Below are 15321 nucleotides of genomic sequence, written 5' to 3' on the forward strand. Positions count from 1 at the left end.
ATTTAGATTAAAATCCATCATGTAATTTTTAGGAAGTCTTGTTTTCTGTCTGCTCAAACAACTGACCTACAAAATAAACATTCAGTTGTAAAAAACAAAATCTTTATCTACATAAGAAACATAATTCTATTTGTATTTGTTTGGAACTGTGTAATATGAGTTTTTATTAGACTAAGAGTAAAGGTGTTTGCTGTGAACAATTTGTAATCCTGCTACGCTATCCTCCTAGTTGTGTCTGGTATGGATATGCCTGAGCCCTCCATTAGTATACTTGTGACAAACACAACTCAATAATTTTTGAGGAGTTCTCCAATGACATTCTTCAGTCACTGAGTTTCAATAGACAGCTAATGAAAAACTTTAACGCTATATGTTCATCATTTCCTATATGCGGTGAGTAGTTAGCTTTATAAATTGAATTTTGTATATTACACTTAGGATTTCCATGGCCATATTAGAAATGTTTCTGTATTTTACGAAATTATCCCAGTTTTAAGAGTACAATTTCAGTTTACATTTATGTGAGAATATAGCTTTAGTTATTCTTTTTCTTTATATTAGCAACCACGCAGAACATTACATTTTGACAATATTAGCACTATTAGCGTTAATAGTCAGCAATAATCTTTCCAATGATCTGTCTCACCTGGAAACATCCGCATAAATCCTGTAGCACCACCAAATAGTTGCCAAGATATGGTAGGATCACTCTTAAGATTCTGAATGAATACTTCATCTAGCCCCTCTGACCACTTAATTCCATCATACACATCCCCTCCTACAACAGAAGATACTTGCATTTCAGTGTTTCTACATTTATTTAATGTAAATACAAATTCACAGCTTTTTCATTTATCATTATATAACCACAAGTTTTTTTGTATATAATTACATGGCTACTTCTCAAACCAAGGTACTGAAACAAATATGGACTATTAAAATGAAAGCTACCTTACTGTAATGGCACTTATGAGCTCCTGGAAGATGCGTACAGCAATGGTAACATCTGCAGTGAGAAACAGCCCTGAATCCACTGAATATGAAGGGCAGAGACTTTATGTACTATTCCGTGTAAATATTGTGTATCAGTGTTCAGACCAATGCCTTGACCAATAGTTATACATTTTCTAACTGTTTTGCCTCAACGTGAAGAAGCATTATGTCATTGTTTAGATTAGATTAGATTAATACTAGTTCCATGGATCTTGAATACGATATTTCGTAATTATGTGGAACGAGTCAAATTTTCCAATGCATGACATAATTAAGTTAATTTAACAACATAATTAAGTTAATATAACAACTTTTTTATTTTTTGTTTTCTTTTAATTTCTTTATAATTTTTTTGTTTGGTTTCTTTTCTTCTTTTTTTTCTTAATTTATGTCTAAAAATTCCTCTATGGAGTAGAAGGAGTTGTCATTCAGAAATTCTTTTAATTTCTTCTTAAATACTTGTTGGTTATATACTATTTGGTAAGTTACCAAAGACTTTAGTGGCAGTATAATTCACCCCTTTCTGTGCCAAAGTTAGATTTAATCTTGAATAGTGAAGATCATCCTTTCTCCTAGTATTGTAGTTATGCACACTGCTATTACTTTTGAATTGGGTTGGTTGTTAATAACAAATTTCATAAGAGTGTATGTATACTGAGAAGCTACTGTGAATATTCCTAGATCCTTAAATAAATGTCTGCAGGATGATCTTGGGTGGACTCCAGCTATTATTCTGATTACACGCTTTTGTGCAATAAATACTTTATTCCTCAGTGATGAATTATCCCAAAATATGAAGCCATATGCAAGCAATGAGTGAAAATAGGTGTAGTAAGCTAATTTACTAAGATGTTTACCACCAAAATTTGCAATGACCCTTATTGCATAAGTAGCTGAACTCTAACGTTTCAGCAGATCATCAATGTGTTTCATCCAATTTAATCTCTCATCAGTGGACACACCTAAAAATTTTGAATATTCTACCTTAGCTATATGCTTCTGATTAAGGTCTATATTTATTAATGGCATCATACCATTTACTGTACGGAACTGTATGTAATGTGTCTTATCAAAATTCAGTGAGAGTCCCTTTACAAAGAACCACTTAGTAATTTTCTGAAAGACATTATTGACAATTTCATCAGTTAATTCTTGTTTGTCAGGTGTGATTACTATACTTGTATCATCAGCAAAGAGAACTGACTTTGCCTCTTCATGAATATAGAATGGCAAGTCATTAATATATATTAAGAACAACAAAGGACCCAAGACTGACCCTTGTGGAACCCCATTCTTGATAGTTCCCCAGTTTGAGGAATGTGCTGATCTTTGCATATTATGAGAACTGCTTATTTCAACTTTCTGCACTCTTCCAGTTAGGTAAGAATTAAACCATTTGTGCACTGTCCCCCCCATGCCACAATACTTGAGCTTGTCTAGCAGAATTTCATGAGTTACACAATCAAAAGCCTTTGAGAGATCACAAAAAATCCCAATGGGTGGTGTTCGGTTATTCAGATCATTCAAAATTTGATTGGTTTAAGCATATATGGCATTTTCTGTTGAAAAACCTTTCTGGAAACCAAACTGACATTTTGTTAGTACTTCATTTTTACAGATATGTGAAGCTACTATTGAATACATTACTTTCTCAAAAATTTTGAAGAAAGTTGTTAGAAGGGAGATTGGACGGTAATTGTTGACATCAGATCTATCCCCTTTTTTAAGCAAAGGTATAACAATAGCTTATTTCAGTCTATCAGGGAAAATGCCCTGTTCCATAGAGCTATTACACAGGTGGCTGAGAATCTTACTTCTCTGTTGAGAACAAGCTTTTAGTATTTTGCTGGAAATGCCATCAATTCCATGTGAGTCTTTGCTTTTAAGCAAGTTTATTATTTTCCTAATTTCAGAGGGAGAAGTGGGTGAGATTTCAATTGTATCAAATTGCATAGGTAGGGCCTCTTCCATTAACAGCCTAGCATCTTCTAATGAACACCTGGATCCTACTATATCCACAACATTTAGAAAATGATTATTAAAAATATTTTCAACTTCTGACTTTTTGTTCGTAAAGTTTTCATTCCATTTGATGGTAATACTGTCTTCCTGTGCTCTTGGTTGACCTGTCTCTCTTTTAATAATATTCCAAATTGTTTTAATTTTATTATCAGAGTTGCTGATTTCAGACATGATACACATACTTTTGGATTTTTTAATAACTTTTCTTAATATAGCACAGTAGTTTTTATAATGTTTGATAGTTTCTGGATCACTACTCTTTCTTGCTGTCAAATGCATTTCCCTTTTCCAGTTACAAGATATTTTTATACCCTTAGTAATCCATGGTTTGTTACATGGTTTCTTACGAGTATGTTCAACTATTTTCTTGGGGAAGCAGTTTTCAAATGCATTTACAAAAGTGTCATGAAATAAATTATATTTTAAACTGGCATCAGGTTCACGGTACACCTCATCCCAGTCTAACTGCTGTAGGCTTTCCCTGAAATTTGCAATTTTTAAATCGTTGACTGAGCGTACTACTTTGGAGGACTGTTTAGTACTGCTGAATGGAGCTATGTCATATATTGTAACCAGCTGTGCACCATGATCAGAAAGACCATTCTCAACAGGCTGAGCATTTATCTGGTTAAACTTATCTTGGTCTATAAAGAAGTTATCTATCAGTAAGCTGCTATCCTTTACCACCCGAGTTGGAAAATCAATAACGGGTGTCAAATTGAAAGAATCGAGTAATACTTCAAGGTCATTTTCCTATTACCCTTTATCTACACTGAAGTCCCCACAAATAATAATTTGCTTCCATCTGTCTGACAGATAGCACAACAAGGAGTCCAAATTTTTCAGAAATAGATGAAAATTTCCCAATGGGGACCTATATACAGTTACAATTATAAATGTGCCTTTATTTAAGCTCACAGGCACATGCTTCTATATGTTTCTCTACACAAAACTTTTTTGTTTCTATACTTTTTGCACAATGATAACTTTTGACATATATGGCAACTCCTCCTTTCTCCATATTTTCTCTAATTACATGTGCAGAGACCTTATATCCACTTACATTTACCTTATCCATATCAGTAAAATGTGATTCTCAGACAGGCATAGTATATCTATTTCATCCTCAGCTTCTAAATCTTCTAAACAAACCAGAAGCTCATCTATTTTATTCTTTAAACTCCCAATATTTTGATGAAATATACTTACATTATTTTTAATTATACTTTTATGAGAACCTTTCCTTATTCTAACATTTGCAGTGCTCTCCTGCCTGAGTTTCTCATTGTGCTTAGGCCTAGTTCCTATACCAGTGGTCACATGGTGTTCAGAGAGGCAGATTATGTCAACTGGGTTGAGTGACTTTAATTCATCAATGGAATTACCTAGGACTGAGATACAACTTGGTGGAGATAAAATTTCTGGTGATTGGTGAAAATTTATAATTGATAGCTGTGGTTGGTGATCCAATGTGCTAGAATTGTGCTGTTTAATTTCTTTCCTAAACTGAAGATTTGTTTCAATCCTGACCTCTCGTAGAACTTGACATCTTTCTATTTTACCTATCCTAAAAAAGGTGCTGCTCCAACACATGTAACCACTGGTATTTTACCATTCATGCCAGTGCCTCCCCCCCTTAAATTTCCTGCTATTATCCCAGCCAGTTTACCCTTCCCTTTCCTGTTGAGATGTAGGCCATGCCTGGTATAGTCCCACCTACTGAGAGAATCAACAGGAACCACACCAATATGAGCCCCCGCACTCGAACCAAGCAGCCGTTCCAACTCCAAATTAACTCTCCCAACAGAAGAGTTCAAATGAGGCCAGTCATGGCGTCTCAGGACAGATACAAATTCAACATTGGTGTGTCTCGATGCTGACGCAATCTTTACCAGGTCACACTCTATACTGTACCCAGGATCTCTGTCGATACTGTTCCCTGGCCCTCCCACAATAACCACGGTGTCTTCCCTGGTAAATCCTTTACAGAGTGAACCTAAATCCTCTGTCACCTGATCCAGACTAGCACTTGGTTTGAAAAAGTTTGTGAGCTGGAATTCTGGTCCTAATTCCTCCTGCAGAAGTTGGCCTACACCTCTGGCATGAGAACTGCCTAACAACAAAACTTTCTTCCTTTTCGATGACTTTCCTACATTCTTTTTCAATTTCCTATTGAAAGTTTGTTGTGTCCTGTCTACACCTACCTCTGCTTGAGGCTCATCAGTTCTAACTGAAGCAACAGGTCAAACTTATTTTTGACATTCACCACAAAACTGTCAGACTTAGTTCTAGGCCTGTTCCTTCTGTTACCTGTTGCCACTTCCCACCTCTCTTTGCTCTTCTCCCTCCTTAACCTGTCCAGATCTTCCCTAGCCTGATATTTTCAAGTAACTTAAAAGGAAGGTCAGCGTTGGCCGTAATATTGACGTTTTATTGATAACAGAATCGATTTTTGATCACATAGTTATCATCTTCGGTGCTGTACAAATTAAACTCAGACACTGGTATCAAGTTATCAATAACCAAAACTAAGAAGCGATCACAATAACTTGTGATCAATTCGTGCACCCAGGTTCATCGGTGAGTACACCATCGCAGGCACTCCTGTCTGTGATGAAGCGTCAAGGGTAACCGCAGCCATGGTCTCTGAGCTGATAGTCCGTGCTGCTGCAAACATTGTCGAAATGTTCGTGCAGATGGTTGTTGTCTTGCAAACGTCCCCATCTGTTGACTCAGGGATCGACACGTGACTGCACGATCCATTACAGCCATGCGGATAAGATACCTGTCATCTCAACTGCTAGTGATTCGAGGCTCTTGGGATGCAGTATGGCATACCATATTACCCTCCTGAACCCACCGATTCCATATTCGAGCAACGCGAGCAGCAATGTCGCGATACGATAAACCACAATCACAATAGGCTACAATCCAACCTTTATCAAAGTCGGAAACCTGATGTTACGCATTTCTCCTCCTTACACGAGGCATCACAACAACATTTCACCAGGCAATGCCAATCAACTGCTATTTGTGTATGAGAAATCAGTTGGAAACTTTCCTCATGTCAGCACGTTGTAGGTGCCAGCCTTGTGTGAACGCTCTGAAAAGCTAATCATTTGCATATCACAGCATCTTCTTCCTGTTGGTTAAATTTCGCATCTGTAGCACGTTATCTTCGTGGTGTAGCAATTTTAATGGCCAGTAGTGTATGTAGACATGAAGAATTAAGATGTAGAATGTGAATAGTGTTTGTTTTATTCATGAAACTTTAAGAATTTTCACATAAAAATTTTGGAGGCATTAGTTTTCAGCATGCCCTCATAGCTGCGGACTGCAAACTTCCATCTTTCGTGAAGAGTGTGTTTACAACCTCCAAATAATCATTCCTCCTGTTTACTATCCATGGTGTGTTTGGTTGATCATGCTACAGCTACTAGTTGGAATTTCTTGAATGGTGTAACAATGAAGTTCCACGGCACTGAGAAATTCATTGACATCATGAACTAGAATTTGAGGAACTTTGTGGTTTGAAATTTACTGCACAATTCAGAATCAGCATAGTATATCCGCATAAATAGCATTGTAAAACCAAATATAGTGCAACTTGGAGCAACTGCAGAACAAATTGCAGCATGGAACCTGGAACTGAAAGAACAAGGTATGGTTGAGTCGATGACATGGCTCCATTAATTGCAAGTGGAATCATCAGATATGTCAATAAAAATTACACTGAATTGTTTAAAAAAACGCAAGATGCCCATTCTGGCTAAATGGAATTTTTTTGTTTAACATGAATGAAGCTAGGGACTGCATTAGTAACATCCCTAAATATGCCAGTATAGCTTTATGTACAGAACTAAATGATTTGGCAGTTGAGTTACACAAACAAATCAAAAGATACAGTCCTATGTTTGTAGCTTCAATATTTGGTTTTTGATGAGCCACAGAGCCAAATAGAATACGTATCATTTTACGCACACAACTGCACGATTCAGCTTTGAGGGATGAGTTCCTGGACACACTGTTAGACAATTGTAAAAGTCGCTGACAGGCTTAATAGGTGTTATCAGAAAAGCAAATACCTGATAAAAATGGGTGTTTCAGTTGTAGCGTAAAATAAAACTTAGGCAGTGTCAGACACAGGTATTGTAATTTTTATGAAATTGTCAATCACGTATACGAAGGTGTTTCAGTGGGTACCTCTGTTAGTAATGAAGCTGCCTTTCTTTTCAAAAAACAAATTAATCAGATTTCTTACTCTTCAATGTATTTCCCTTTAAGGAGATATACACTTTACCACCTCAGCCATTTATGCAATCCATCTGGAAGGTAGAAATTAACAAGCTCGTTAAAGCACACCTCTGTCTTAACAATGCACATCTGATTTCTGCAGAATTTTTATATTTAAGAAATTTCTTTGTGTTGGGGAACAAATCTAAATCTACTGGAGCCATTCGGGTAAATAATGGGGTGTGCAGTTATGAAGTCATCGTCCCAGATGAATGTGCTAGCTCATTTGCCATGGTGAAACAGCACTTTCTTCTTTGCCAAATGGTTCTATATTTCCTTCAATATCTAGTCAAGGCAGTCCAATATCTCATTTACTATTGTATGACTTTTGGTTTTTCTAAGAAGACTGTTGACACACTTTGCATCCAAAATAACTGTCTAGTGGCAATACGACCATCTTCACCTTTTTTGAAACAGATTCACTGGAAGCAATACATAGTTATCATTTTTGCTTGGTTTCTGGAATTGACAATTCAGAGCACAAAATCCTTCGGATCTCACTTAAACTGCTACAAACATAATTTTTTACTGATTTAGTCAATAACCATATCTGATGGGTTTCCTATGGATTCCTCATCAAAACTCATTGAAATTATTGTTACAATATTTCACTTTCATCACTAATTTTCCAGTTTTTATTTTATAACATCTACATCTACACCCATACTTTGCAAACCACTGTGAAGTACATAGCAGAGGGTGCTTCACATTTTAAGAGTGGTTATTGTTTCTTCCTGTTCCATTCATGTATGGAAAATGGGAAGAATGACTATTTAAAATGCCTCTGTACATGCTGTAATTAATCTAATCTTGTCCCCATGGTCCCTACGGGAAAGACAGATAGTGAGTTGTATAATATTCCTAGAGTCATTATTCAAAGCCAGTTCTCGAAACTTCGTAAATACACATTCTTTGGAAAGTTTAAATCTATCATGTCTGCCAGTTCAGTTTCTTCAACATTTCTTTAGCACTCTCCCATGAATCAAACAAACCTGTGACTGTTCATGCTGACCTTCTCTGTACATATTCAGTATCCTCTGTTAGTTCTATATGGTACTGGTTCCACACACTTAAGCAACATTCTAGGATGTGCCACTCAGGTGAACTGTAAGCAGTCTCCTTTGTAGACTGATTGCATTCTCCTAGTATTCCATCAAGAAATCAAAGTCTTCCACCTGCTTTACCAATGACTGAGCCTATGTGATCATTTCATTTCATATCCTTACAAAGAGTTACAGCCAGATGTTTGTATGAGTTTACTGATTCCAACTTTGATTTGTTGGTACTACAGTCACAGGATACTACATTTTTTCATTTTGTGAAGTGCACAATTTTATATTTTTGAGCATTTGAAGCAAGTTTCCAGTCTTTGCATGACTTTTGAAATTTTACCAAAATCTTACTGAATATTTGTGCAGTTTTCTCCAGACAGTATTTCATTATAGACAACTGCAGTATTTGCAAAAAGTCTGCGGTTACTATTAATACTGAAACTTCCTGGCAGATTAAAAGTGTGTGCCGCACTGAGACTCGAACTCGGGACCTTTGCCTTTCGTGGGCAAGTGCTCTACCAACTGAGCTACCCGAGCACGACTCACGCCCTGTCCTCACAGCTTTACTTCTGCCAGTACCTCGTCTCCTACCTTCCAAACTTTACAGAAGCTCAGTCCAGCACACAGTTTTAATCGGCCAGGAAGTTTCATATCAGTGCACACTCCACTGCAGAGTGAAAATCTCATTCTGGACTATTAATATTGTCTGCAAGGTCATCAATATACAACATGAACAGCAAATGTCCCAACCCACTTCCCTTGGGCACAACCGAGGTTACTTCTGTATGTCACTGACTCTCCAGCCAACATACAATGTTTCAAGAACCAACTCCAAATGATTACTCTACAAATATAGAACCATCTATGTATTGTGCCCATAGGGATTATGAGGGCAAGATTATTAATTACTGTATGCACAGAGGCATTTTAAACAGTTACTGGATCTTCGTATCCTCCCTACCAACAAATCCTGAACCTAGTCAAAAATTTTGCTTGATACCCCACACCATCCACTTTTGATTAAACTTCACTTCATACCCCAAACCATCTACTTTTGATTATAAGTGTATAGATGCAATACCGAGTTCAATGCTTATTGGAAATTGTGAATACTTCATCTACATGACTGCCCTTGTCCACAACTTTCAGGATGCCATGTGAGAAAAGAGCAAGTTGGGTTTCACATGATCAATGTTTTCAAAATCCATGCTGGTTGGTATGGTGAAGACCATTCTGTTTCAGACAGCGCATTACATTTGAGCTCTGAGTATGGTCAAAGGTTCTACAACAAATGAATATCAATGATATTTGAGAGCAGTTTTGTGGAACCCCCTACTACCTTTCTTGTAGGCGGGTGTGTAGCGGTTTCAACTACTAGGGACAGTTGTTTGTTTGAAGGATCTATGAGGTCTGTTCAAAAATTTCTGGAACATCTGTAATTTTGTGACAATGGTGTGTTGGAGCGAAATGCAGTTCACATCCCTGCACATACCCGTGTTTAATGTGTAACTGCCAGATGCTTCATTGCCATCTGTCTATTATTTTTTGTTCAGTGCTGTACTGAGTAGAATGTGTTGCATAGTATGCAAATTTCATAATGGCAGAGTTAGAGAAGCAATGTGTCTGAATTAAATTTTGCATGGAACCGAAGAAAACCTTTACAGAGACACACAAAATGATGCAGGAAGCCTACAGTGATGAGTGCTCAAGCTGCACTCCATGTTACAAATGGTTCAAATAGTTTAAAAATGGCCAAACAGAAGACAAAGGTGACTCTCATTCAGGATGGCCTTCAAACGGCCAAACAGAAGACAAAGGTGACTCTCATTCAGGATGGCCTTCAATTTCTACTGACAATGTTCAAGCCAGAAACATCAATGAAATTGTGCATGCCAATCAAAGACTGATTGTCCAAGAGATTGCAGAAGAATGTAACATATCAACTGGATCATTTCATGATATCCTGACACACCATCTTGGAATGCATCATGTTGCCGCCAAGTTTGTTCCACAGCTCATGAATCAAGACCAGAAAGATCTTCACCTCACAGGCTGTGCTTTTCTTAAGAGAATCATAACTGATAACGAGATGTGGTTCTTTGGTTATGATGTTGATACCAAGATTCAGTCTTCACAATGTGTCAGGAAAAGTACTCCAAGACCAAAAAAAGCTCGTCAGGTCAGGTCAAATGTCAAAGCCATGCTGATAGTTTTCTTTGACTTTGAAGGATTAGCTCATCATGAATTATTGCCACAGGGACAAACTGTTAATTGATGGTACTATCAAGATGTGTTGGGATGTCTGTGAGAAAATATGAGAAGGAAACAGCCTGAGATGTGGGGAGACTATCCATCGCTCTTGCCTCACAATAATGCACCTCCACATTCATCACTGTTGGTGTATGACTATTGCACAATATACAAAATCACTGGGCTGCCCCATCCTCCGTACTCTCCAGACCTGGCCCCTGTGGACTTTTTTTCTATTTGCAAAGTTGAAACCTCTGTTGAAAGGATGAAGATTTGCAAAATTAGATGACATAAAAGAAAATCTGCAGATGACACTTCGCGCGATCCATCAAGAGGCATACCAAGACTGCTGCCGCATGGGGAAATGGTGCTGGGAGCAGTGTATCAAATTTGGAGGAGAGTATTTTGAAGGAGACCATGCACAATAAGTAAAAGGAAAGGTTAGAAAAATTTTGTGGATGAAGTTTCAGAATTTTCTGAACAGACCTCGTACAGTAGATTATAGTTAAAAAGAGGGGCTAACCCACCAAAACTTCTGAATAAAATCTGACAGGGATTCCACTGGGTCCTGGAGCTTAGTTCAATTTTAGTGATTTCAACTGCTTGTCAACAACACAGACACTAATATTGATATCACTCATCTTTGCACTTGTCTGAGGGTTAAATTGGAGCAATACATCTTGATTTTCATTTGGAAAGGACCATTTGAAAACCAAATCAACATTCTTCTTTTACTTTGCTACCCCTAACCTCAGTCCCTTTCCCTTCCATAAAGTCCCGGAAATTAACTTTGGTACCACTAATAGCCTTTAAATATGATAAGCATTTCTTTGGATTTTGTGATGGTTCCTTTGGTAACATTCTGCTACAGTAGTCACCGAAGGCTTGACTCATTGCCCTCTTGACAGTCAAACACGTTTCACTCAGCATTTCCCTATATACATAGCCTTATGCCGTCTTTTACACACACATCATGTGATTTCTCATCCAAAACCAAAATAAAAAAACAAATGATATCACATTTTTCCTGTCTTCAAGAAAAACATACAGCAAAACTTTCTGGAATGGTTGCAAAATTCAAACTAAAATATAAATCAGAGGTATTTTTGTTTTAATGTCATCAAACAGATGGCCAGGTACATCGTTTTAATGCAGCTTGGTGTTACCATTGTATGTCTCGAAACATTATTGAACCACCCTCATAGAACACACTGACTCAACATCCGTACCTGTCCCAGGCTTACCGGTATTAGGTGCCATGTAATCTGACTGAGCATGGTTATTTCGCATATATGGCAGTGTCAATTATTTAAACATTGGTCAACCAAGTGAACTTTAGCTGCTCTGTTAATTGTGAGTGCTGACACCCCCCCCCCCCCTCCTCTTCCCAACTACTATGGTCTTGCCACTAGCCACTACCCCACTCCCAAGGCAACACTGCTGCATGCTGACAACAGTAACCATTTGTGCTCTGTTACAATCACTGTTATCAACTTTACCACATAAAGTGACCTTGTGATGTAAAATGACTACACATAAATATGTTGTCCTTTCTACAAGAGATAAATAATAGTTTAATAAAAGATTAGACAGAGGTGAATCTATTACCAATTATCTAATTAGTACAGGATTGGTAAGTCACCAGTTATGGATATAAATTAGAAAATAATAAATGAGTAACTATGAAGCTTACCACAAACACAGATCTAGTTTATGCTGTTGCTGTTTACCAGTGGTTTACACAAACAAGATCGCAAGGAGAATGTATATCAGCCCCATTCCTGGAGGGACACTGACTTTTAAGGCAAGCACAAGTTGATTAAAACGTTTTAAGTCAAGACATGGCACTTTTAAGCTTTAAACATAAGGAAAAGAAAAAGAAACTGTCTGCTGATTCTTCAGCAGCTGATTCTTTCAAAATCAAATTAAGAGACATATTGATGGAAGATCGTGCTCTCAAAAACTCCAGCAGTGAAGAAATTAGGCTCATTTGGAGAGCTTTGCCAAGAAAAACTGTTGCTTCACCTCATGAATCAGCAGGACCTGGTCCTAAAATAAGCAAGGATTGCGTTACTACTTTATCGTGTACTATTGCTACTGGTAGCCACCAACTTCCTATGCTAGCCATTGAGAAAAGTAAGAAACCATGTTTTTTCAAACACATTAATATGTATGGGATGCCTATTGTTTACACCTCACAAAAGTGTGCCTGTATGGACAGTATGATTTACATGGAATTGTTTATGGAAGCTGATCAGTTAAAGAATGATAAAAGGGATAAAACATTATTGCTCCTTCACAACACACCCCATCCATCACGTGTATCTTAAAACAAAAGGCCTTCTTCTGAATTAAACCACACACACACACACACACACACACACACACACACACACACACACACACACACACACACACACTCTTCCATGCTCAGGAAATTCTACTTGTTGGAAGCACATATAAAACACAGACCAAGTCAATGTCAAATGGTAGATCTTCATAAAGTTATTCAAGCATGTAACTTATGAAAGTTTGCATTTGTTCATAACTAATGTGTTTGTTCCAATTATGTAACAGCCTGCTGATATACACAATGACCCATGCAAGGATTTGAACACTGTAGTGTTTATTCTCTGATCTTTGCAATTGTGCACAGGTCCTCTGGATAGCTGTCAGAAGCATGTTTTCTTCTGCTTACAGCTTGTGTGGGTTGATATACAATTGTGTTTCTAGCTGTAACATGTACATTTTCAAATATTAATGCTATACAAAGTATCCCTAAATCATTAATACTTAGAAAACAATAATAAGAATTATGATAAATTAGAAGGCACTGAGCAGCTTACAGGCACATTTTGTTGTCTCTGGGCACTGAGGTCTGACTGCAGTAACAAACTTGGCTAGGGTGTGTGGTGGAGCTACAGAAGAGGCATAGGGTGGGGATGGGGAGGGATAGCAAGGCAGGGTTGGACAAGATGCTATAGAGCATCTGTGGCAGTGTGCAATGACATGGCATGGACAAGAGAGTGATCTGCTAAGTGCAGCATTGGGAGGTTGTGCTGGAGCAGAAAATGAGGAAAAGGGAGACGCAGAGAAAGGAGGAAGAACTATAGAGGGACGCTGAGGGCAGAGGCATGTGTGAGGCTGGAACGGGATCATGTTAGGACACAGAGATAGTTTGAGGACAGGGACTTGTGAAGGTTGAGACCAGGGAAGTTATGGGAACGACGGATATTTTGTAGGAAGAGTTCCCACCTTTACAGTTCAATGGGGAGAGTTCAGATGGTACATACTGTGTAGCAGTTACCAATAGTAAGCACACAATGTCGCACAGTATGATCAGTAATTAGGTAGTCTAACTGTCTCTTAGCCTCCCAGAGCTGCATCTAGCAACAAAACATACCTGTACATTACCACAGGCAGCTTGCAGCATCTTCCCCACCCTTATACGGCTAGTGTAGCCCTCCCATTCCATCCCATACCTCTTCTGTAACCATTATCTCCCACCCCAGGTCACTACTCACTGCAGTGGGGTCTCGGTGCTCAGAGATAACATTGGCCGTGTGTTTCTGAGTTGCCCATATATGAATGTGTGCATGTGTTTTCTACATCTGATGAAGGACTCTGTCTAACAGCTTAACCTACTTCTCAATGCACTTTTAAATGTGCCTATCTGTTGCTCAGCACTACCCTTATGTAGTGAACAGCAATACATCCCAATTCATATAGTTGTTATGCCATTCCAGATTTTCCATTGTTTAATACTTAGAAAAGGGTGAAAGGTTCTTTTTTCCATTTGACTTCTAATATTTATGCTCCTACTCTAATACAGAAGCATAAGCTTACTGAACTCTTGCTAAAACTTAATGAGGGATATTTTAGTACACCAACACACCTCATCAAGGCAATAGAATAATAGAAACAAATAATAATAGAAACAATAATAGAAATAAAAACATAAAAATAATAGAAACAAATCTGTAACAAAAACAAATGAAACTGGGAAACTTACTGCTAATATAAATGAAGTAGTTTGACAAGAATGTTCCTGTTCACAACACCATATAAGATATACAGGGCATGAATTTATCACAAGAAAGCAAAAATATTCGAAGAACTACTTTGTAATGTTTCAAAATAACCTCACAGCAGCTATATCTGCAGATGATCAGTTAATCATATGTAGATCAGAGGATACAGTAAAGGAAAGTAGAGGATATGGTAATGGAAAGTCCTAGTGAATTTTCTATTACCAGATTTAAATCACCTTTGGCTTCCTTCCATCCTAACTTCAAGCATTTGTGCTGCATCATGGGTATGTTGTAAGTTCACCTTTCCTATTGTTTAGCAACCGAGTGCATATTGGTATTGGAACAAGGTTTGTATATGTAAAAAATATGTGTATAAAATCTTATGTATGTTTTTTGCAGCAATATTTTAGATATGCGGTTGATTGGAAGCCAAAAGGAGACTAAAGCACAATGTAGCAGTGAGGTAGCTACTTATCATCGCAGAAACCAGATATGTAATGGCACTTCAAGGCTGCCAGCCACCACTTGAGCTTACTGATGGCTGATGATGATAATGAAATCATTACCAAAACGTCAAGCTGGCATTACATGTTTGTTTCAATTGAGGTTCCAAGTGACTTACTTGAGAAAGCTAGGCAGTCCGTGTTTGAGCTTTGTAGGAGTCAGTTTGCCAAAGGACA

At 37.7% G+C, this 15321-nt stretch overlaps 1 protein-coding gene across 3 annotated transcripts in view; it reads right to left on the minus strand.

Annotated features, from left to right (window-relative positions):
• The window catches only part of LOC124797945 (voltage-dependent calcium channel subunit alpha-2/delta-3-like), a 314695-nt gene that overhangs the window by 171273 nt on the left and 128101 nt on the right, over positions 1-15321 (minus strand). For all 3 annotated transcript variants that reach the window (XM_047261087.1, XM_047261086.1, XM_047261085.1), the window contains exon 5: positions 647-778. In XM_047261087.1, the coding sequence (XP_047117043.1) occupies positions 647-778 (132 nt within the window). The remainder of the gene's footprint in view (positions 1-646; positions 779-15321) is intronic.

The sequence above is a fragment of the Schistocerca piceifrons genome, chromosome 5, assembly GCF_021461385.2.
Source record: "Schistocerca piceifrons isolate TAMUIC-IGC-003096 chromosome 5, iqSchPice1.1, whole genome shotgun sequence".
Lineage (NCBI taxonomy): Eukaryota > Metazoa > Arthropoda > Insecta > Orthoptera > Acrididae > Schistocerca > Schistocerca piceifrons.